The sequence below is a fragment of the Lasiodiplodia theobromae genome, assembly GCF_012971845.1.
Source record: "Lasiodiplodia theobromae strain AM2As chromosome Unknown scaffold_9, whole genome shotgun sequence".
Taxonomy (NCBI): Eukaryota; Fungi; Ascomycota; class Dothideomycetes; order Botryosphaeriales; family Botryosphaeriaceae; genus Lasiodiplodia; species Lasiodiplodia theobromae.
Window position 1 is genome coordinate 985,363 of NW_023336585.1, and position 23,895 is coordinate 1,009,257.

Here is a 23,895-nt window from a genome sequence, read left to right on the forward strand (position 1 = left end):
TGGGCGTCTGAGGTCATGATGGCGGCTGATGGCTTAGGCTAAGCGGAAGTATGTAGTCGAGATTCTCGGAAATGCGGACCAACGGTTATTCGCTATCGGGAAAGCCAGGTAGGCTGGTGGCCCTATAGGGTTGAGCTGAGCTTTATGACAGGAGCACGGCGATTCATCGAAGCTGAAACTCGGCCGTATCTTCGTAGCCCAACAAGACGCGCACACTGTTTAGGTTCTTTTGCTTTTCCTACCAGCGACGGATTCGGGCTTTTGTCCGACGTCGACAACACCCCTGGACGCCACGCCACGTGGGCCGGCGTGGTGGCTTGATGAGAAAAGTGGTGGCGCACTCAATTCTCATCTGACTGACGGCTGCAACCGTGGGAGTCGTGGGAGCATTTAGCGTGAAACACCTGACACAATTTCCGATTGACACCTAGTGTTGCCCACTAGACGCGTCCGCATGTTCTAGCGGCCTTCTCGAACGAGGGACTGTGCGCTGGAGTACGAGGCGAATTCCTATTCTTGAACGATGAACCGTTCTCTTAAACCCGATCCGCGCGAATCTGGCGACGATCCTTCTCCGCACTAGCTTCGCTTCCGCTTCCAGAAGACGCAAAGCGCACGTGAACGAATCGCCAGTTGATCGTACGAGATTCTAGGGTCCAGACTGATCTTCCCAGCGACAGGGCGATAGCCCGGCGCAACCTTAACCGCACCATTTTCCTCCCCCTGCTATAATTATCTCGTGCTCCTCCCTCAAATCTTGCGCGCCCTATACAGCACCATTGAAATAGTCGAAGGAAAGCTCCTCGATACCAGCCTTCGCCAATCCGTTCCAGCGTCTTCAGCTTCCTCTTTTCCGGGATTCCTCGACCCCTCATCACATATTTATCTCCCTGCATCCCTTTATACACAACTCCCGGCCTTGAACCGAAGAAAGCAAGCAAAGCAAGGGAGGCGACACTCCGTATTCGACAGCGACGAAAAGAAGCCGCCACAAACCATCACACGCACACATACACACACGCAAAACATGCCACATTCAACGAAACCCAGCCGGCCAAACACGCCGGCACTCCCCATCGAGCTGTGGATGCACATCCTCTCGTTCGTCTCCGACACCGAGGACCTCCCGCAAGTCTGGTTCGCCGCCCGCGCGTCGTGCCGCCTGCTGCGCGTCGCGACCGAAGCCGCCTTCCCGGCCGCCCACCTGCGCCGCTGGCTGCACGTCTGCTCGTTCCGCATCCCCGGCGCCGCGCTGGCCTTCAACCGCATCGCCGACGGCAACAAGGGCAGGGCCGTGCTGAGGGCCGAGCCGTGGAAGGGCTTCGAGGATAAGCCGGGCAGTCGGGCTGCTGGTCAGTCGATTGCGAGAGGCGAAGCGAAGCTCGATGAGAGCGTGACGAGAGACTGGACAAACGTGCTAGAGGAGAGCTCCGCGAAGCGGTTTGGAGATCATATGGTTTGCTTGAGGGGGGTGGTGCAAGATACGGAAGTTGCCGGGTGGAGTATTGTGAGCGGAGAGGATGACGTGTTTGAGGTGGAGGTGGACTGGAAGGAAATGTTGAACAGATTATTTGGGGAGGAATTGAAGGCGAGGAGAAGGGGAGAAGTTCTGGTGAGTTTTTCCAGCCCCTACTTTCATTTAATGGCGACATACTAACCCCGATACAGGCCCAGCGCTTTAAGAGAGACCGTGAAGACAAATGGGCCGTATATGGTCCAGAGGTCATCAACGATCAACTGAACTTCAGAACCTTCGAGGCAGTCCTGTTGGGGAATGAGAACCATCGCGCATACCAGAATGGGTATCGTGATGCTCGCCGTCTACGTATCGAGCAGTGGATCGAGAGGGCCGAGAAAAGCCCAGAGGGCGCGTACGCACTGCGAAAGAAAGAGATCGATTCGGAGTGGGTGCCCAACTTCCGGATGAACGCGGTGCGGGAGCGTTTGGAGAAGAAAATGGTCGAGTGGGGTGAAGAGCGGTATCCGCAGCCTTCAGTCATCAGGAAAAGGCTTCTGGAAAGCGACGTACCGATGAAACGCGAGCTGTGTACGCTGGATGATGAGCTCGCGGCGGAAGATGAGGATTGGTTTTATGACGATGAAGTCGACTCGGAGAGGTACACAGAGGTTGGTCTGCTTTGGAAAGGCAGAACGTCAGAAGAGGTGGAAAGGATCATGCGCGTTGGCGAGTTCGCAGTCAAGCTAGACTCGTTACCGCCTAACAAGCGTCGAGCATGCACGAGTGGGTCCAGGATCTTCAACGTATCATGCTAGGCAACCATAAGAAGAAAAAAAGAAAGCGGGAGACTGCAGGTTAGATCTCGTAACGAAAAAGTTCAAATGAATCAAAAGACAAACTACAAATCAGATCTTCTCGTAGAGTGCAGTGCTCAACCACGTGGAAAATTTCCCTCGACTTATGTGTTTACTGCCGAGGCTCTCCTAGTCGTAATCAAACATTTCCGAATGATGTTCTAATTCTTACAGCATGCACCTGTAACGACTCCATATTTCTTTTTGCTTCTACAGAGATCTGTCCAGGGCTCTCCTCTTACTTTGCTGGCAAAGCTAAACGTACAGGAATGAGCAATGCACAGAATGATCTATAAAATATTTGCAAGCAGCAAACGAAGTTGTAGTAAATAAATTGCAGAGGTTGGAATCTACCCAATAGTTCGTCAAAAAGCAGCCTCCTACAAATATGTCACCAAACATAATAGCATTCACATACGTGAATAGTCGAAGACTGTACTGAAATTTGCTTGTGTAATTCAGTATATCCAAATGTTTTCTTTAACTGTCCATACAACTGCGCCCAGTCACATAGGCTCATCCGCCATCATACGCAGCAACCCCACAATTCAGTATATTTCCACAGCATGATGCGACACAGAGATGGCATGGTAGTGATGTTTGACTCATACTCGATGGTGTACCACCGCATTATCATGCTCGCGTACTCTTCTAAATCATAGCGTGCCTAAGCATAACACTCCACCTTGTGCAAGCTTCCCACAGCTCGGTAGATGTGTTCATGGGCTCTGGATTGACCAAGACGCTCCTACGATTGAAAATGACTTAATCAGTGAAATAACCAGGCCTAAAAACTAGTAAGTTGCCGCCAACGGTATTTGCTGCGGGCAGCAAGGGTGGTTTGCAGCACGGACATTCGGCACCTCTAGCGGCTCCAACAACTCAAATTGCCCCTAGCATCTCTAGCACTTTCGGCACATTCAGCTAGATAATTCGGTAGAGCTCTTGCTCCATAGAAAGCAACGGCATCAAAAACGTAAAGAGCATTTGACCTCCGTAGCCCATATATGAGGAACTAACAGCTGCATCATAACGTTACGCTTCAAGTGATAATTCATGATGTTATTCATCACTATGCCATGATATTCTCACCACTAATCATCAACATTTTAGACAGAACCACTGTCAGTGCGGACGCTGAAACACCACACCCCAAACGAGGCAAGCGCCAAAAGTCGACTGAGAAGAATCTGTTGTTAAGGATGCAATTAACTGGCTTTATTTTCTTTGGTGAACGAAGAGAAAGGGAGAGCTGGAGGATGAGGATAAGGATGCTTTTATAGTACCAAGGGAGGTTGAAGAATGTACGCACGAACGTTGCTAACGACGCTGGCGGTGCTAAAGGTGCTGGAGGAGCTGGGGCTTCTGGAGGTGCTAGCTACAACTCAAGTTGCCGTTTTGCTTATGTGTATTTTTTGCACAAACTGCTCAGTCAGCCGCTCCCGCCGCTACCAGCTGTTGCTGCACATATTCTACTAACGACTGCATGGCTGAAGGTGCATTAACTCTTCTTCGTCTTAGCATAGGATGCTGAACATTTCCTTCGTGAGTAGTAACTTGCAGAAAAATGGCAATTGATTTGGTAAAGCAGTTTATTCTTTTGGTGTCCGCAGCCGTCCAGTATTTTCTCCACAGGGAATCACAAACAGGAAAGCGAGTCCTACCATTTGCCTTAGATGCAGGTGGCAGCCGTAGCCAGGAGGCAGTGTGGTACGTAGTTTAAGCACCCACCCTGGCGTCTATGAAATCTCCACCGCGCCCTGCGGTACTCCTTTCATACTCTTGAGCCTTCTGGCAAAGAACTGCATTATGGGCAGCATCTCATCCCGATTGCTAGGCATGCCGTCGCCGACACGCTTCCACTCTTTGACCTCAACGAACTCGAAGCTATCTTTCAGACGTTTCACCGCGCCGTCCGACACGCTCGAGCCGCGGACCGCCTTGCACAGCAGCACAGGCGTCTTGAACTTCTTCGTGCTGCTCCCCTCCGACAACGACGCACTAGCCGGCACCGCGCCGCCGACGCTCACCACGCCGCCCAATTCCTGCTCCCCGTCCGCCTTGCCGAGCTCGGCGGCCACCTGCAGTGCGGCCATGCCGCCCTGCGCGAAGCCGAACAGCACGACATCGCGCAGGGCGTAGCCGCACTTTTGCACAAGCACGCCGCGCACGACGTCGTCGAGCAGCAGGCGGGCGGCGGTCTTGAAGCCGGCGTCCGGGTCCATGTCGCCGGTGCGCTCGTCGAAGAGCACGTCGTCGCCCCAGTGGAAGCCGCCCAGATCGAAAGGCAGAGGCGCCGGCGCCCGCACCGCGATGCAGGCGGTTTCGGGAAGGGACATTTGCGCGCCCAGGCGCGCGAAGGGGGCGTGGGTGTCGCCGAGGCCGTGGAGGAGGAGAAGGACGTTGGTGGGTGGGTGTCCTGGGGGAGCTGTTGCGGCGGCATGGCGTTAGCGCGGGGGTGTACAGACAGGTTCGGCAGGTCGGGTGTGACGGAGGTGTGGCGGTGTGCGCATCCAGGGTTGGGGTGGGGGGTAGGGCTTACGAGGGGTGATGGTGACAGTGATCGCAGAGGGAAAGTCCTGCGCGGCGGGCAGGCGCTTCGTCGTCGGCGGCGGCGGCATTATTGCAGGGTGTGGCAATGCTATTGACTCGTTGGACGGAAGATGGCGGTGGCTGGAGCTCTCTGTTCAGCTGCCTCGAGCCCGCGAGTGGGGGTGTTTTCGGCAAGGCCGGGAGCTTGGGCGCGGAGCCGATGACGACGGGCGCTGGTTGCGTGGTGCGTAATCGACGTCGACGATGCCGTAAGAGCCGTTTCAGCCCGAGGAACTGCTTCACCGGCCGGCGCGAGGTGGCGCGCGCACAGCAACAAGCCTCGCCAAGGCCGCCAAGGATGATCATGTAGGCTTAGATGCCGGCTTGGTGAAGCTTGAGACTGCCCCGTGCTCCCGGATCGTCGGCACGCTGCTGCTGTGCCGTCGTGGCCTGTCATTCGAGCCGTCTGCACCAGTGAGCGGCGCACACATCCCGGCCGTCGGGGTGGGCGGCCAGCGTGGCTGCAGGCCATGGCAGCAGATAGCGAGGGTGGCCTCGAAAGGGTCCAGATTTTCCCTCGAGCTGAATCGGGACCCTGGCGTCTGGCCGGGAGACGGCGCCCGTATTCTTGCTCTAACTCCCGCTAGTGCGGCAGCGCACCCCGCCAACGACCCATTAGATCTCCAGGCACCTTGATCATGGTACCGTCGTGCGAGCTCCTCACTCGTCCGCCGCAGACCGGTGGGCCCTCCCTAGCCACTTCATTCGTTCACGGCCACACTCAGCCCCGCGCTAGGTTACGTAGAGCTCGAAGCCTATGACGGAGCCGTCCCTGCCGCTTGTTAACTGACGCGGGCAAGTTTAGTGGAAAGAGGGGTGAAGGAGGGGTATTTAATCCCGCCCGGCAGCCCTTCTGTCCCCCTCATCAACCATCACTTCAATCTCCACGCCAGTTCTCATCCCAGATCATCAATAAACCTCTATCCTTTTCTTCAAACCACACACATTCATAAGCCAAAATGCCTTTCGGTTGGGGTACGTCCATCTTGCCGCATCTATCTTGCCTTGATTGCCCCCTAGGCCCCTGGATCAGCTCCTGGGCTCTCAATGCCGTCATCGATGCTGACCTCGTCTAGGTGAATCTCACGATGCCTACCAGCAGGTCTACGAGGGCGGCCAGAAGCACGAGTCTAGCTTCAGCCACGAGGTGATTGCTGGTGGTGCCGCCTTCGCCGGCTTCAAGGCTTTCGAGGACCACCAGCGCAAGGAGGGTAAGTCACGTTGCATCACCTTCTATCAGACGGCGCCACTGACCTTCACTAGGTAAGCCCGTCGAGCACGCCTTCGCCAAGGAGCTCCTTGCTGGCTTCGCTGCCGCTGAGGTCGACAAGCTCGCTGAGACCAAGGGCGAGGACTTCGTCGACCGTGAGCGTGCCAAGCACGCCGCCAAGAAGCACGCCGAACAGATGTACGAAGAACACTACGGCGACAGGGACCAGTACGACCCCAGCTACGATCGCCCTGAGAGGCTCAACAGGCAGTTTGGCTACTAAGCCGGGAATTGGAACGATGTGACGAATATGGACAATGTACCTAGCTGGCAACCTATCACTAGATTGATGGAGGAGTCGCACCAAATAATAAAGCCATGGAAAGTAAGCTGTGTCTACCCCGCATGCGGGTGTTCGGTGATTATCCTGAGCCTGGATTGACGCCCGACGAGCGTGCTAACCGCATGTCAACGCTCTTGCATCTACCCAATTGGATATTTGGGCATCTACCCAATTGGATGTATTAGCGTACCGGAAATGAGAGGTAGAGGACGAAGAGGGCAAGGTGTGAGCCGCTACCAATGAGAGCTGATCCTGCGGCTGACACAGCGCAATTTCAGGCGACCAGTGGGAATGCCCCGTATAACCCAAGGGATGCGACTTGCAGCCATGTCAGCGTTAGAGATGGGACGGAACGGGGCTGCCCGAAGTGCATGACGTTAAGGCCAAGGCGTGTTGCGGAGAACGTGGAGCCTGAAGATCGCTCAAGTAGTGTGGCGCCCTAGTCAGAGGAATGAGGGTCTCTGTACGTCGATACTGCGTAATAATGAAAGTGCAGATGGGTTCCGCGACGTCGTCGGCATTGCTGGGCGTCCACTGTCAGCATTGGTGTCTGCATTGCGCGCGCAGTGGTTGCACAGCAGTGTTTGTGTTGTTTCTCAAGTGAGCGCGTGAGAGTCGCGCAGCGCAAAAAAAGAAAATCGATCTTCGTTTCGTTCCGCCCCCTGCGCGCGCCCCGGGGGTGTTCTCGCGACTGCGACTAGCGCAATCAACCCGACAGCTCCTCCCCCTCTTCAATTCTTCGATCTGCGGATCCTTATGTCTTGTCGCATGCTCTCTACCCTTCTACTCGCGCTCTTCTTTGCTCCTGACGCTCGCCGGGCATGAAGTTTGCCAAGTACGTTCTGCGACGCGTAACGCTGCGACGCCCTGCTGACCTTGTGTTAGGGAGCTTGAGCAGGAGCTCGTCCCCGAGTGGAGAGCCAAGTATTTGAACTACAAGGTAGCCTCCCTGCCACTGGACTTGATACGCGGGCGCTGCTGATCTTCGTGTGCGCTGTAGCTCGGAAAGAAGAAGGTTAAGGCTATAGCTCGCGCCTTTCGCAACTGCCATCAGAGCCCCCGAACCCCGGGCCTCCGTCGGATCTCCACCTTCACTCCCTCTCCGCATAACGTTGTCCCATCCTACTCGTTCTTGAACCGCCTAGGACGAACCTCTACCGTTGACTCTGCCGCTCCGAATCTACCACATGATGCCCCACGGAACATCGAGACAGGCACGGGCGGAGAACCCGAAGGTGCTCACCGGTCCTCACCCCAAGAGATACGCACTCGAGGGACACCGCGTGAATCGCTTATCAAAAAGACACCTGACGCTGATGATGCGCCAGCCTTGACCCGCTACGGGAGCATACTAGGATCGCCGCCAAAAAGGTCGGGTAGCAACCACTTACCGACGCTTAATCTTCCCGACCCGGCTGTCGATCCGGAGCGCGCCACCGTGTCTTCGCGATGGCAGGCAACCGAACCGCCTTCGCCACCTAAATCAGGTCTTGCGCCCGGTCCCAGCGCCTTTGAAATTGGCAAAACGCGATCACCTGGCAAGCCAACCTTGCCCGCCAAGTATGCCAGTATATTCACCCCGAAGCGCGTCAACTCAATGCCAGGAGTGGCCGCGACGGAGACGCCCGGTGGTCCACGCCCCGGCCTTAGAAGACTGCTATCTCTGGGCCCAGATGGTGGAGTACCGCAGCCGACCCCGGGCAAAGAGTCGGACGTGCCTCTCGAAGCGTACCGCGAGCTCGATGTTCGCCAAGCAGAGTTTTTCGGCTTCTTAGACCAGGAGCTGGAAAAAATCGAGGCCTTCTACAAGGAAAAGGAGGACGAAGCCACTAACAGACTCGAAGTGCTACGAGAGCAGCTGCATATCATGCGAGATCGCCGTTTGGATGAGATCATCTCAAAACTTCAAAAATCAAAGGCCGTTCCGCGGAAAACCCCGTCAAACGGCTTCTTCGACTCCAACGGATCAGACGACAAAGCCAATGGGAGCGGTGCGTCATCGCAAGCGTGGTTGAAGCCGTTAGACGATGCAATTGAGGCAGCCAAGAAGCTCCCGGAGGTGGTCAAAGGTAAGCCAAAGCCTATGAGCAAGAACGCTAGAGCTATGCAAGATCTCGGAACTCCCTGCGGCCCAATTCCACAGGACCGCCGTGACTATACCCGCCGCCCTGAGCCAGCTGGCGTGCCCTACCGGACGGCGAAACGTAAACTCAAGACTGCTTTGCAAGAGTACTACCGTGGTTTGGAGCTTCTGAAAGCGTACGCTCTTCTGAACCGGACAGCGTTTCGCAAGATCAACAAGAAATACGACAAGACCGTCATGGCGCGGCCAACTATGCGCTACATGAGCGAAAAGGTCAACAAGGCCTGGTTCGTGAATAGCGACGTCATTGACGGTCACCTTCACGCCGTGGAGGATCTCTACGCCAGGTACTTCTATCGCGGCAACCACAAGATTGCGGTGGGCAAGCTGCGCGTCAAATCGGCAAAAGCTGGCGACTTCAATGGCTCTTCATTCCGCAATGGGCTGTTGCTGGCTACGGGGATGGTCTTTGGCTGTGAAGCTATCTCTTACGCGTCTAAATACATATTCGATGACGACTCGTCAATCCACACGACAACAACATTCCTGATGCAGATATACGGCGGCTACTTTCTGATGCTTCTACTTTTCCTCTTTTTCTGTCTTGACTGCAAGGTTTGGACAGATCAGAAGATCAATTATGGTTTCGTTTTCGAGTTCGATACCCGGACACAGCTTGATTGGCGACAGTTATGCGAGGTAAGCGATCCCTAGCTGTCGAGATGCTTAGCATTAGTTGACGACCGCCGCTCAGATACCTTGTCTCTGCGTTTTCCTCCAAGGCCTTATTATGTGGCTTAATTTCAGCCGCTATGGCGGCGAATCCATGTACATTTACTGGCCCGTCGTCTTGATTGGTCTAACAGTATTCGTCATTTTCCTTCCTGCTCCTGTATTGTACCACCGTAGCAGACGGTGGTTCGCATATTCCAATGTAAGTTGGACAAAGCTATGAACTTTTTTGGCCATCCACATCTAACAGTAACAGTGGCGCCTGTTTTTTGCAGGTCTTTACCCAGTCGAGTTTCGAGATTTCTTCTTAGGCGATATGTTCTGTTCTCAAACATATGCTATGGGTGTAAGTCCAAGCCGCCTCTGGCCCGACGCATGCTGATCTGGTTATCAGAACATCGAACTATTTTTTTGTCTATATGCCAACGGTTGGGAAGACGCAACCTCGTGCAACTCGTCACACTCTCGGCTCCTGGGCTTCTTTTCAACGTTGCCCGGTATTTGGCGTGCCCTCCAGTGTCTGCGACGTTACTATGATACCCGCAACTTTTTCCCGCATTTGGTCAACTGCGGCAAGTACACGTGGACGATCCTGTACTACATGAGCCTTAGTCTTTATCGGATACACAAGACTTGGCATCTGCGGTCATTCTTCATCTTCTGCGCGACAGTCAACGCGGTTTATTGCACCACCTGGGATCTGGTTATGGATTGGAGTCTGCTGAATCCGTACGCGAAAAACCGGTTCCTGCGCGACAACCTGGGGTACAAGAACGTATATTGGTACTACGCCGCCATCATTTTGGATCCCATCCTCAGGTTTAATTGGATCTTTTATGCCATATACGGCGACGATGTCCAGCACTCGGCGATTCTCTCATTCATGGTGGCCTTGTCGGAAATATTCCGCCGTGGAATGTGGACCCTGTTCCGTGTTGAGAACGAACACTGCACGAATGTTGTCAGGTATCGGGCCTCGCGAGATGTGCCTCTACCATACAGTGTTCCGGCTTCAACAAGAGTGAGTTTGGTGGAGCAAGGTGACGAGTCGCCTCTTCAAAGACCGAAGACCCCCAAAGCACATGCTCACGGAGAGTCCGGTACAACTACGGGGGCCGATTTGGAAAGGCAGCGGACCCGTGGGGCCTCCATCCGTCGCAGATCTGGGTCAACACCGGCGCCGGCGACCCGTGCTCTCACTCGTGTGGGTACTCTGCTTCATGCGGCGCACGCGCAGGATTTCGAGCGTCGCAAGAAGCCCGAGGCAGGGCCAAGTGGCGGTAACGATGAAGATGACGAGGACGATGACGAGGGCAGCGATGAGGACGCGAAGAGGCGGGAGGAAATGAATGAGGAGGATGTGGAGGACATAGCCAGAGCTGAGGGACTAATTTCGAGAGTTAGCATGGAAAGCCCACAGCAGACTGCCTTGGGCTCTTAAGACTTTGATTCACGGTAACACAATATACCCATACTGTTTCTTTTCGCATTCCGGTCTCCTTGTTGAGGTTTTGGGTCCAGGTTCATGAGCAATGAGGGATAGTGTTATCCGAGAACCGTGGGTAAATAGTAAATTTTTTTGTTTCGAATGGGATCAAGCATGGTTATTCGCGGTGAGCCTTTCCATTCTGAATTCAAGAGTATGGAAAACGCGATTCTGTCCTGTGGCGCCCGGTTTTCCTTGGGTCAAACGGTACCTAGTGGGAGGGCGGGTCGAAGACCACTCCTATTTTAGGAATAGCTCTAGGGTTTCCCAAACAGGCAAAGGATCAGCGTACTTGCCTCGCGCGACGCCCCGGCCGCGAAGTTCGCGGTTGCTCGTCTTCACGTCCGCAGCTCTGCCACCACCGCAGCCTCCTCCCCCGCTGCGCCCCCCACACTCTGCGCGATTCCCCGTTTTCGCCGCTTCCACTCACTTGTCGCTCATTGCGGTTAATGCTTTAACGATACCACAAATTTTACTACGCGACAAGCCGTCACCTAATTCCGCCGCGTTCTGCAGCTCCGCGCCTGCGCAGCCTTCCATCCTCGCAGATCCCGATCGCTTCCACCCATGCGCTGTCATAACCAAGAGGCATAACAAACCATCTGGATCTCTGCGCGCCGAGCACCTGTGAGGGATCCAGGAGGGGATATCGTGAAACGCGGCCTGGCGGCTGAGACGCTGCGACAGCTGTCACCATGGCGGACAGAAACATGGAGGTCTATCTGAACAAGCTGGCGGACCCGGCGTCAGGTAAGGCTCTGCCAATATCCACTTGCGACAAACTTCAATGGACACGGTAATTTACGTGCTAACACGCTCCGCCGTCCAGACTTGAAGGTCAAGACCGGCGTGGCGACGGAAATCCGGGACAGCATCGAGCTTTACTGCTCGGGCTCGACGTATGGCGTTTTCTTGGAGAAGTTTATCCCGGTCTTCCTCAAACTGCTAGAAGGGTCGCCCGTCTTTGTGAGCACATCGCCAGAGCAGGTAAGTCCGTTTGCCAGCCTCACGCTTGACCATTTGCTAAACAAGGCTGCTAGCGCCTGCGCAACTGCATACTAGAGATATTGCATAGATTACCGATGAGCCCGACCGAAGCGCTAGAACCCTACGCCGCACAAATCGTCGATCGACTCATGGTATTGGCGAAGATCGAGAACGAGGACAATGCGGCGTTGTGCATGAAGACGATCATGGACTTTGAGAGGCACCAGACCAAGGCGCTTCAGGACCGGGTACAGCCATTCTTGGACCTCATCGCCGAGATGTTCGAGAACATGGACGCCGCCGTCAAAGACACGTTCGATAGCCCCTCCGGAAACCCTTCTTCGCAAGCTATACCATCCACGCCTAGTAATTCGCAATACTCGCAATCCCCGCGTCCGGGCTCGCCTGGATCCGGTGGTTCGTCGAGTGGTCCGGACCTGGGAGGAGAACAGCAGCAGACAAGACATCTACTGAAGGGTATGCAGTCGTTCAAGGTGTTGGCGGAATGCCCGATCATTGTGGTGTCGCTTTTTCAGGCGTACAGAAATTGCGTCCACAAGAATGTGAAGCGTTTCGTACCACTGATCAAGAATGTCTTGCTCCTTCAGGCGCCGCCGCAAGAAAGGGCACATGCTGAGGCGAAGGCGAGAGGAGACATATTCACAGGCGTGAGCAAGGAGATCAAGAATCGGGCTGCGTTCGGAGAGTTCATCACTGCCCAGGTCAAGACGATGAGCTTTTTGGCATATCTCCTGCGTGTATATGCACAGCAGCTTACGGATTTTCTTCCCACACTCCCGGACATCGTGGTTCGCTTATTACAGGACTGTCCCAGAGAGAAGTCCGGCGCGAGGAAAGAGCTTCTTGTTGCCATCCGCCACATCATCAACTTCAACTTCCGCAAAATCTTCCTTAAAAAGATTGATGAGCTGCTTGACGAGAGGACCTTGATCGGAGATGGTCTGACGGTGTACGAGACTATGCGGCCGTTGGCGTACAGCATGCTTGCAGATCTAATTCACCATTTGAGAGAATCATTATCACAGGAGCAGATCAGGAGAACGATCGAGGTTTACACCAAGAACCTGCACGATAGCTTCCCTGGTACCAGTTTCCAGACCATGAGCGCGAAGCTGTTGTTGAACATGGCTGAGTGCATTGCCAAACTGGAGCCCAAGCAGGAGGCCCGTTACTACTTGGTAATGATTCTCAACGCCATCGGTGACAAGTTTGCCGCCATGAACCGCCAGTTCGACAATGCAGTAAAGATATCCAACCAGTTTTCTAGCCCAGGGATAGAGGCCACCCCGGAAGACTATTTGGCGGAAAAGGACAGCCCACCGGATTGGGACGAAATTGACATTTTCAACGCGACTCCGATAAAGACGTCGAATCCTCGGGAGCGAGCTTCAGATCCAATCGCAGACAACAAATTCCTCTTCAAGAACCTGCTGCATGGTTTGAAGAACCTTTTCTATCAACTCAGAGTCTGCAACCCGCCCAAGATAAAGGAAGAGATCGACCCGAGCGTACCGACACCGGCAAATTGGCACGAAGTGTCCTTTGGCTACAACGCGGAGGAGGTTGAGGTCCTCATCAAGCTCTTCCGCGAAGGCGCCCAAGTTTTCCGTTACTACGGCGTGGAAAAAACACCTGGCGAGAAGGAGAGTCTTTCCCCCGGCGAACTGCTTGCCAACCAGCACATGATGTCCAGCGGCAAAGAGGAGAAGGAGCTTCTGGAAGCTTTTGCTACCGTTTTCCATCACATCGACCCGGCCACGTTCCACGAAGTCTTTGAATCAGAGATACCCCACCTTTACGAGATGATGTTCGAACATAATGCTCTACTACATGTCCCCCAGTTCCTTCTTGCCAGCGAGGCAACTTCTCCGAGTTTCGCTGGCATGCTCCTCCAGTTCCTGATGGGCAAAATTGACGAAGTTGGCACTGCCGATGTCAAGATGTCGTCGATCTTACTCCGCCTCTTTAAGCTCTCCTTCATGGCCGTCACCCTCTTCTCGCAACAGAATGAGCAGGTCCTACTACCGCACGTCACAAAAATTGTCACAAAGTCGATAGAATTGTCCACCACGGCAGAAGAACCGATGAATTACTTCCTTCTCCTCCGGTCGCTCTTCAGGAGTATCGGCGGTGGTCGGTTCGAGCATCTCTACAAAGAGATACTCCCTCTTCTGGAGATGCTCTTGGAGGTGCTGAACAATCTGCTCATCGCTGCACGGAAGCCTTCCGAGCGGGACCTGTTCGTGGAGCTGTCCTTAACCGTTCCTGCTCGTCTGAGTAACCTTCTCCCACACCTGAGCTATCTTATGCGACCCCTGGTGGTTGCTCTGAGAGCGGGTTCGGATTTGGTTGGCCAAGGCCTCCGAACGTTGGAGCTTTGTGTTGACAATCTTACTGCGGACTACTTGGACCCGATAATGTCTCCAGTCATCGATGAACTCATGCAAGGTCTCTGGGAGCACTTGAAACCAACCCCGTACAGCCACTTCCATGCACACACCACTATGCGGATTCTGGGTAAGCTTGGTGGACGGAACAGGAAATTCATCATTGGACCTCCGCCGCTCGAGTACAAGTCCTACGCCGATGACGAGCCCAGCATTGACATCCGTCTCATTGGTTCCATGAAGGACCGCGCCTTTCCGACGTCCGTTGGTGTTGAAAGTGCTATTGGGAAGCTATGGGAGACCCCGAAAACCCCGGCTGCGAAGAAGTCAGACGGCTTCCACAAACAACAGTCGTTCAGGTTTATCACTTCGCAGATCAAGCTGCTTTTGGGTGCGGACACCCTGCCTGAAGATTTCGCGCAACTCGTCCGCCTGCAGGCTGATGACCTGAGTAATGGCATTCATGATCGTGGCGTCGACATTCTGGAGGCTTCTGAGAGAGACAAGTCGAACGCGAAGAAGGATGCACAGCAAGATACTATGCGGAGGCTACTCAAGGCAGTGATGTTCTGCAGCTCGATCCCCGAGCTCAAAGAGGAGGCTTCGACTTTCATGGCACATGTATGTCGGCACTTCGCTCTCCTGGAAGTTGGAACCGCTCTAGCGACTATCAAGCACCGCAAGAAGCCCTTCGACGTCAATGCTGGTGAAGGCCCGGTCGTGATCGAGAGTCGGGTAATTCTGGAGGCCATCGCAGATTCCCTAGCATCTGACCATGTTGAAGTCAAGGAGGCAGCCGAGGAAGCTCTGATAACGCTACACCAGGCCGCTGTTACCATTTTCGGCGACCCAAGCAAAGCAGAGAAGCTTACCCTTTTCAAGCATTTGGCTGACATTTTCTGCCATAACTGCCACCAAGAGGAATGGTTTGTCAAGCACGGCGGCACCCTGGGCATCGACATCCTCACGACCAAGCTCGGTCTCAGCGATGGGTGGATCAACGAGGGTGGTCGACTCAATCACTTCTCTCGGGCCTTGGTGTACGTTATGCAAGATATGCCTTTGGATCTGACAAGCTCAACGCGAGTCAATGCTCAAACCACGCTTGAGAAGTTGCTACGCCGGTGCAGTGGACTGTGGTCCAAGGACGATCTCAAGTCGCCTCCCAACTCGGATAACAAGCTTCTCAGCTTGTGTGGCTTCCTAGTGACCATGCTCTCACACTCCAATAAGCACGTGCGGAAAGCGGCCCAGGACAATTTGAAGATCATCGCAGAGTCGACTCACGCCGAAGTCCATGAGCTTGTTCTTCCCGTCAGCAAGCGGCTCTTGGATCCTATTTTCAACAAGCCACTCCGCGCGTTGCCCTTCAGCATTCAGATCGGTTACATCGATGCCGTCACGTTCTGCTTGAAGCTGGGTCATGGCGTTCTGACATTTAACGAGCTCTTGACGCGCCTTCTCACGGAAGCTCTTGCGCTTGCTGATGCGGAAGACGAAGGACTCACGGCGAAGCCGTACGAGCAGAGGAATGCAGAGGCCATCGTCAACCTCCGTGTCGCCTGTATCCGATTGCTTTCTACGGCGCAGACATTCCCGGAATTTACTTCGACCCCGCCAAACCAAACCTTCCTCCGCGTCATCGCTGTCTTCTTCAAGGCCCTCTACTCCAAGTCTCCACAGGTGGTCGATGCAGCAAATGCAGGCCTGCAAGGAGTGCTGCATACCACCAACAAGTTGCCGAAGGACGTTTTGCAAAGTGGTCTCCGACCAATCCTGGTCAACCTTCAGGATCCAAAGAAACTCACCGTTGAAGGTCTCGACGGCCTTGCCAGACTGCTCAAACTGCTCACCAATTACTTCAAGGTCGAGATTGGCTCTCGCCTCTTGGATCACATGAAAGTCATCGCAGATCAACGCGTGCTGCAGACCGTCTCTTTTGGTTTGATCGAGCAGCACAAGGCAATGAAGACGGTCACTGCGATTCTCAACGTCTTCCATTTGCTCCCATCCGCCGCCGTCAGCTTCCTTGGCCAGCTTGTTCAGAAGGTTATGGAGCTTGAGGGCGCATTGCGCAGGACTCACTATAGCCCTTTCCGCAAGCCGCTAATTAAGTACTTGAATCACTATCCGAAGGAGGCCTGGAGCGACTTTGCGCCTCGCATCAGAGACCATGCCAGTGGTCGCTTCTTCGCTCAGCTCATTGCAGACCCTGCGAGCGGTCCTCTGCGAGAGGTTCTCGTCGAAGATACTCGGGGCTTCATTAACTCTTTCGTAATTGACGATGAGCAAAAGAAGTGGCCTGCTTCCATCAACGCGATACATGTGGTCGAATCGGTGTGCAAGTATCCCGAAACTAGCAACTGGCTTGTCGACCACGCAGACTTGCGCAAGGCGCTCATCGAGGCCGGCAAAACATTGGAGACTCGCCTAAGGCAGAACACGATTGAAGCGAGCTTGCGCCTCGCAGTCGATCAAGCCGGTGAAAGGCTCATAGGCGTTTTCACGAACTACCTCACCCATGAGCCTGACAATCTTGACTTCTTTGTTGAGATCGTCGACGCGGTTACGGCCGAGGAGCTCAAGGCCTCGCCATCGTTGTTCCACTTCATCTACAAGACAATGATTTCGAACGAGTCGGTCGACTACTGGCGGAGCCTTATCATTCGCTGCATTGACCTCTATACCGGTCGCAACACCTCGCAAAAAACGAAGACATTCGTCTTCCACAACATCGTCAACCCGATTTTTGCCATGGATGTGATGCGGAATTGGGACAGTCTGTTTGGCGCGGCGAAGGGCACTCAGCTGATGGACCGGGGCATGACGGAAACGATCCACAATCGCCTCTGGCGCGCCTACTCGGTCGAGCAAGTGGACGAGACGGGCCAGCTCGGGGTGGACCACTCAAGAATGGAGTTGTTGCAGATGACTACACTCCTTGTCAAGTACCACCATGGCCTTATCCAGGACACTCGGAAGGACATCATCAAGTTCGGGTGGAACTACATTCGTCTTGAGGATATAATTAACAAACACGCCGCCTACGTTCTCATCGCGTACTTCATCGCTCATTACGAAACACCGCCAAAGATTGCCATCCAGATCTACTCTCAGCTACTCAAAGCCCATCAAAATGAAGGGCGTCCACTGGTTATGCAAGCTCTCGAAGTCCTTGCGCCCGTTTTGAAGAAGCGCGTTGGAACTGCAGACAACAAGCAACCGCCGATGTGGGCGAGGATTCCGAAGAAAATTCTTACCGAGGAGAGCTCCAACTTGCAACAACTGATCAGCATCTTCAACTTCCTTGTGCGCTATCCCGACCTTTTCTACGAGGCAAGAGAGCCGCTGTCAACAATCATCATTCCCTCGCTCCCGAAGATAGCACAGCCTCCCAGCTTGGGCAATGACCACAAGAAGATTGCTCTGAACCTCATCAATCTCCTGCGTCGCTGGGAGGAAAGAAGCGCGAAGGAGTCAGGTCTGACCCTGGAACAGCTCAGCATTGGGGGCAGATCACCAAAGAGACGCCATGATGGTTCAATGGTTGTTCCTGATCCATCATCAAGGCACTTCGTTGCACCTCCGGCCCTACGCCAGGCTCTGATCAAGTACCTGGCTACGTTCATCATGTTGATTCCTGAACGATACCCCCTCCCTTCTACGAAGATTCGCGAGAGCACAGCGGCACACAATGCGCCGCCTTCGCAGTCGACAGAGGCGTGCGAGTTGGCTGTGAAGCTACTCCAAGATCTGCTTTCTTCCTTCTATTGGCATGATTTGGACATTGACAGCATTCTTGCAAGAGTCGAGAACGTCATCATGACGGAACCGAAGCAGGAGGAGAAGCCAGAAGTAGCGACCACAAGGCTCATCAATGCACTTCAGGTGCTCAAGGTTTTCGTCAACGTCAAGTCAAGCGATTGGATCCTGGCCCACCTGCCACAGCTTCAGAAAGTGCTCGAGAAGCCTATTCGTAACGAGAGTGCTGAAATCCAAGACTGCCTCCACGCACCAAGTGAGGAGGACAGTAAGGTCAAGCTTAAGCCACTCATGAAGCGCATCCTCGAGGTCTTGCCCGAGCCTAGCACCGATGAGGATGGTGCTACTACGGAAGAGACGCCATCTACAGAATTCGTGGCTTTCTGCAACCAGGTGGCCACGGAAACACTAGGAAACAACAACAACATTGCCGCTATCAGTCTACTCTGGACTCTGTGCCAGCATAGGCCGGATGACATTGATCAGCAGCACATTGTCTCAGTGGTGAAGGTCTTGAACACCATGAGCAGGGAGCACTTGACGGCACCCAGCCAAAGCCAGAGCATGATGCACGGGATGCGTTCCGAGGGTGGTCAGAATGGTGCACCGATGGGCTCGTATGAGCATGAGATTCAGATAGGCCTCATCCTCAAGGCCATCGACTTCTTGGCGGCCCGCATGAGCCAGCTTGGAGACCAGAGGCGTCCTTTCTTGACTTTCCTGGCATCCCTCGTGGAGCGCTCGCCGAGCGTGGCAATCTGCCAGAAGATTGTTGATCTCACCGAGGGTTGGATTTTCGACAGCAGCGAGCCTGTGCCGACACTGAAAGAGAAGACGGCTGTACTGTCAAAGATGCAGGCGTTCGAGTCACGCACGGATAAGACGCTCTTGACCAAATTCCTAAACCTGGTAATCCGCATCTATGAGGACCCCAAGATCACCAGATCCGAGCTCACAGTGCGCATGGAGCATGCATTCCTCATCGGAACGAGGGCGGAGGACGTGGATATGCGCAACCGCTTCATGACCATCTTCGACCGCAGTCTTAGCAGAACGGCTAGTGCGCGTTTGAATTATGTCATTGCAGGTCAGAACTGGGACATCCTCGGTCGCTCTTTCTGGCTTAATCAAGTCATTCACCTCATGTTCGGCTCGGTCGAAACAAACAACACCGTGCAGCTGCATGCCGATGACTTCAAAGTCATGTCGGCTTCGACTCTCTTTGGGACTTACTCGAAGGATCCGCGTGTTAGCGATGTCATGGTTGACGATCAGCTGGAGTCCTACATCTCAACGCATCGCCAGTTTGTCAACTCGTTCGGCGAAGTCAAGGTTCGCGACCTCTTCGATCCACTTACCCACCTTCAACACGTCGACTCAAACCTTACGCATGATATCTGGGTTCACTTCTTTCCTCTCTGCTGGTCCGCGCTTGCCAAGGATGACCAGGTCGATCTCGAGAAGGGCCTCGTCGCTCTTCTTACGAAAGACTACCACATGCAATCCATCGATGAGCGACCGAACTGTGTGCAGACCGTCCTCGAAGGTGTGGTCAAGGCAAGGCCAAGAGTCAAGTTCCCGCCGCATGTCATGAAATACCTCGCGCAGACTTACAATGCATGGTACACGGCGCTATGCTACTTGGAGGACTACGCCATTGACCCCATTATCGACACTGCGCAGGTCCGGGAGAGTAATTTGGATGCCCTACTGGGAGTCTACTCGCAGCTCGAAGAACATGACCTTTTCTACGGCACTTGGAGAAGACGCTGCCAGTATGTCGAGACTAATGCGGCACTGTCCTATGAGCAGAACGGCATGTGGGACAACGCTCAGAAGCTCTACGAGACGGCTCAGATCAAGGCCCGTACCGGCGCTCTCCCTTTCTCGCAGGGCGAGTACATGCTTTGGGAAGACCACTGGGTCGTCTGCGCACAGAAGCTGCAGCAATGGGAGATCCTGAGCGACTTTGCTAAGCATGAGAACTTCTCTGACCTCTACCTCGAGTCCATGTGGCGGATTTTTGATGCATGGCAAAACAACGAGCAGCGCGAGCAGCTCGAGTCTAGCATCAAAGCGGTTTCGGACGCACCTACGCCTCGGCGTATCTTCTTCCAGGCGTTCTTATCCCTCCTCAAACTTCATGGTGGCCAGGAGACTAACCAGGACTTCAACAAGGTCGTTGATGATGCTATCCAGTTATCTATCCGGAAGTGGCACCAGCTTCCCAAGAGAATCACGAATGCCCACATCCCACTGCTCCAGAACTTCCAACAGTTGGTTGAGCTACACGATGCCAGCGTCATCTGCTCCAGCTTGGCTGCCACCAACCAGCAGAACTTGGACCACAAGTCTCAGGAACTCAAGCTGTTGCTTAGCACGTGGCGCGATCGTCTGCCCAATTTCTGGGATGACATCAATGCCTGGCAAGACCTTGTCACTTGGCGTCAGCACATCTTCCATCTCATCAATGGCAAGTATCTGCAGCTCTTGCCACAGCAGCAGGGTAATGCCAGCGGCAATTCATACGCTTACCGCGGCTATCACGAGACGGCCTGGATCATCAACAGGTTCGCGCACGTGGCTCGCAAGCACAGCCTTCCTGATGTCTGCATCAATCAGCTCAGCCGGATCTATACGCTACCAAACATCGAGATTCAGGAGGCCTTCCTCAAGCTTCGTGAGCAGGCAAAGTGCCATTACCAGAACAAGCAGGAGCTCAACAGCGGTCTGGATGTCATCAACAATACCAACCTCAACTACTTCGGCGCGCAGCAAAAGGCGGAGTTCTACACGCTCAAGGGCATGTTCCTCGCCAAGCTTGGCCAGACGAACGAGGCCAACGATGCCTTCGGCAGCGCACTGTACTTCGACATCAAGTTGCCCAAGGCGTGGAAGGAGTGGGGCCGCTACAACGACAACTTGTTCAAGCAGAGCCCGCAAAACTTGGACAAGGCCGCATCCGCTATCAGCTGTTACCTCGAGGCCGCAAGCCAATACAAAAACCACAAGTCGCGCGAGCTACTCGGCCGCATCTTGTGGCTGCTCAGCTTGGACAACTCGGAGCGCTTGTTGGCGAAGACGTTCGAAGGATTCAAAGGTGACACGCCTTCCTGGTACTGGATCACGTACATTCCGCAACTGTTTGTCGGCTTGTCGCGGCCGGAGGCGCCGATTTGCAGGCAGGTGCTGGGCAAGCTGGCAAAGACGTACCCGCAAGCGCTGTTCTTCCAGCTACGCACCAGTAGAGAAGACTTCCACCAGATTCGCAAGCAGCAAGAGGCGAAAGAAGCAAGGGAGAAGGCGATAATGGACAAGAAGAAGGCGGCGCAGCAGGCAGCCAGTGGTGCGCAGGGCCAGAGTCAAACCCAGAACCAGGGTCAGAGTTCGGACAACAAACAAGGGTCTCCATCGCGACCAGGCACGTCTGGTGGCAACGAGCAGAAGCCGGGTACTGCTGGTGGGAACAACAACACCGATAACACCCAGAATTCTGGCCAAAACAACGCACAAGCTGCGAACGGGCAGAAGACAGAAAACGGACAGACCACGCCGAGCACAGAGCAGCCGCCGCAGCCGAGGAAGCCGTGGGACTACGTGGAGGAGGTCATGGCTGCGCTCAAGACCGCTTTCCCTCTCCTTGCGCTGTCGATGGAAACCATGAGCGACGGAATCGCGAAGCACTTCAAGTGTCCTCCCGACGAGGATGCGTACCGACTTATCGTCGCCCTGCTGAACGATGGCCTCAGCTACATTGGCCGTCAGCCAGCTCTGTACCAGGAAACCAAGCTGCCCAGCTCGACCGAGGCCAACATCACACGTTTTGCTGAGTCTGTCCTACCACCTCACATCCGCCGGTCTTTCGAGGCCGACTTCGTCCAGAAGAAGCCTACGATGTTCGAGTACATCCAGAAGCTGCGGAAGTGGAGGAACCGCTTTGAGGAGAGACTGGATCGTCGCAGGCTGACACACCACCTCGAGTCGTACACAACTCATCTGAGCGATTTCAAGTACCAGAAGTTCGATGAGATTGAGGTGCCTGGGCAGTACCTGCTGCACCGCGACAAGAACCAGGACTTTGTTCGCATTGAGCGGTTCTTGCCTGACATTGACTTGGTCAGGACCGTGGGCTTCTGCCATCGTCGTCTCAAGATTCGTGGTCATGATGGAAGCACGCACCCATTCGCCATTCAGCACCCGGCTGCCAGGAACTGCAGGCGTGAGGAACGCATCCTGCAACTGTTCCGCATCTTCAACACCACGCTGGCCAAACGCAAGGAGAGCAGGCGACGCAATCTGCAGTTCACGCTTCCATTGATGGTGCCTCTCTCGCCTGGTGTGAGAATGGTGCAGGATGACTCGTCGTACATCAGTCTGCAGGGCATCTATGAGGACTACTGCCGCCGCAACAGCATCAACAAGGACGATCCGATACTCTTCGCCATTGAGAAACTCCGCAGCCTCGGGCCGCAATTGCTGTCGGCGCAACCACCGCAAGGTCATCCCAACGCGGATCTTGTCCGCCAGCGCAACATCGAGCAGAGCACAGCGATCCGACTCGAAGTCTTCGCAGCGATTCAGGAGAAGTACGTGCCACCGACAGCTGTTCTCGACTACTTCAATGCCATCTACCCGTCGTTTTCCGACCTGTGGCTGTTCCGCCGGCAGTTCTCGTACCAGCTGGCGGCGCTGACGTTCATCACGTACATCATGCACATGAACACGCGCTACCCGCATAAGATGAACATCTCGCGTAGGACGGGTAACATCTGGGGCTCTGAGCTGGTACCGTCGATGGCGGGCGGCAAGCCGTTGTTCCACAACCCGGAGCCGGTGCCGTTCCGCCTGACGCCGAACCTGCAGACGATGATGGGGCCGCTGGCGACGGAGGGTATTTTCGCACCGGCGCTGATGGCGATCGCGCGATGCTTGGTGGAGCCCGAGGGAGAGCTGGAGATGCAGCTGAGCATCTTCGTGAGGGACGAGATGGTGCATTGGCACACGCAGCAGCACCGACAGCACGTACAGGACGGACAGCTGCGCGAGAGCGTCGAGCACAACTCGGGCCAGATTGTCAAGAGAGCCAAGAGCCTGGCCGAGGTGCCCAACAGCAACAATCTGCCGGCCAACCAGACGGTTGTGGATTTGGTTGCGGTCGCGGTCAATCCAGGGAAATTATGCATGACGGACCCACTTTGGATGCCGTATTTGTAAGGGTATGGAGGATCGGTTCGGCTTATGGGAGAGGAGTAGATGGCGTTTTGGGGGGTTTAGCGGGATGGGCATCAGATAGTGCTAAGGCCTGGCGTGGGCGTATGGTTGGTTGAACGTGAAGGACAGGATGGATGCATGGGTGGGGTATCATGGGAGAAGTCTCCTTTTTTTCTTTTTGTTGTTGAATTTCATTTCTTATATCCTTGCGACCAGGGTTGCTTGGTTTGAGCATTTCTCCAAATGAGTAGTTAGCGAGGCGTCTATAACGGGAGGCATTGCATAATTGAAGCTGCTTTTCGAGAGCAACGATGGCTTACGTTTTTGCATTTCTGACGATTGGATTCTTGAGCTGTTCATGTCCACTCGATGGAATCGACTAAGCTTTCTTAGAGTGTATTACTCGACTCAGGCAGCAGACATCATGTGAGAGTGCGCATTTGTTGCTACAATTTTCAGCCACATAAATCAGAGATTTTGCAGGGGCAAAGCACGAGTACTATGCTACAGAGGAGTGCTGCAGCCGATGGCTAGCGCGAAGGATAGCAGGGCTCTAGAACATAGCGTAACTATGCCCCCAGCTTTGCTTCAGAAAAATAACGTATGTGGGCAGTTAAAGCTATCGTCCGGACGTGTATGTAGAATTTTTAATTCCACATTCTCGTCCGGACGATAGCTTCAACTACCCATGACATGACCAAAAAACAAATCCACACTAGCCATCGGCTGCGAGAGGACTGTATCTGCGGGACGCGTCAGGTGGGGAGA

General features: G+C 54.4%; 5 protein-coding genes across 5 annotated transcripts; 4 read left to right on the forward strand and 1 right to left on the reverse strand.

Annotated features, from left to right (window-relative positions):
- Positions 1 to 1,027: 1,027 nt before the first annotated feature.
- Positions 1,028 to 2,274, forward strand: LTHEOB_3717 (uncharacterized protein; the record flags this gene model as incomplete). The annotated part of the gene is made up of 2 exons (XM_035512671.1): positions 1,028 to 1,612; positions 1,669 to 2,274. The coding sequence occupies 2 exons, from the start codon at positions 1,028 to 1,030 to the stop codon at positions 2,272 to 2,274; spliced, it is 1,191 nt and encodes a 396-aa protein (XP_035362805.1).
- Positions 2,275 to 4,052: 1,778 nt separating this feature from the next.
- Positions 4,053 to 4,934, reverse strand: LTHEOB_3718 (Phospholipase carboxylesterase superfamily; the record flags this gene model as incomplete). Its single annotated transcript, XM_035512672.1, has 2 exons — positions 4,053 to 4,741; positions 4,856 to 4,934. The coding sequence occupies 2 exons, from the start codon at positions 4,932 to 4,934 to the stop codon at positions 4,053 to 4,055; spliced, it is 768 nt and encodes a 255-aa protein (XP_035362806.1).
- Positions 4,935 to 5,864: 930 nt separating this feature from the next.
- On the forward strand, positions 5,865 to 6,398 carry LTHEOB_3719 (uncharacterized protein; the record flags this gene model as incomplete). Its single annotated transcript, XM_035512673.1, has 3 exons — positions 5,865 to 5,880; positions 5,982 to 6,116; positions 6,169 to 6,398. 3 exons carry the CDS (start codon positions 5,865 to 5,867, stop codon positions 6,396 to 6,398), a joined length of 381 nt encoding a protein of 126 aa, XP_035362807.1.
- An 881-nt stretch (positions 6,399 to 7,279) lies between these two features.
- LTHEOB_3720 (SPX domain-containing protein) lies at positions 7,280 to 10,714 on the forward strand (the record flags this gene model as incomplete). The annotated part of the gene is made up of 7 exons (XM_035512675.1): positions 7,280 to 7,293; positions 7,344 to 7,398; positions 7,459 to 7,693; positions 7,787 to 9,240; positions 9,296 to 9,475; positions 9,530 to 9,619; positions 9,668 to 10,714. The coding sequence occupies 7 exons, from the start codon at positions 7,280 to 7,282 to the stop codon at positions 10,712 to 10,714; spliced, it is 3,075 nt and encodes a 1,024-aa protein (XP_035362808.1).
- A 740-nt stretch (positions 10,715 to 11,454) lies between these two features.
- On the forward strand, positions 11,455 to 23,130 carry LTHEOB_3721 (Histone acetylase complex subunit; the record flags this gene model as incomplete). The annotated part of the gene is made up of 3 exons (XM_035512676.1): positions 11,455 to 11,509; positions 11,589 to 11,746; positions 11,800 to 23,130. The coding sequence occupies 3 exons, from the start codon at positions 11,455 to 11,457 to the stop codon at positions 23,128 to 23,130; spliced, it is 11,544 nt and encodes a 3,847-aa protein (XP_035362809.1).
- Positions 23,131 to 23,895: the final 765 nt, after the last annotated feature.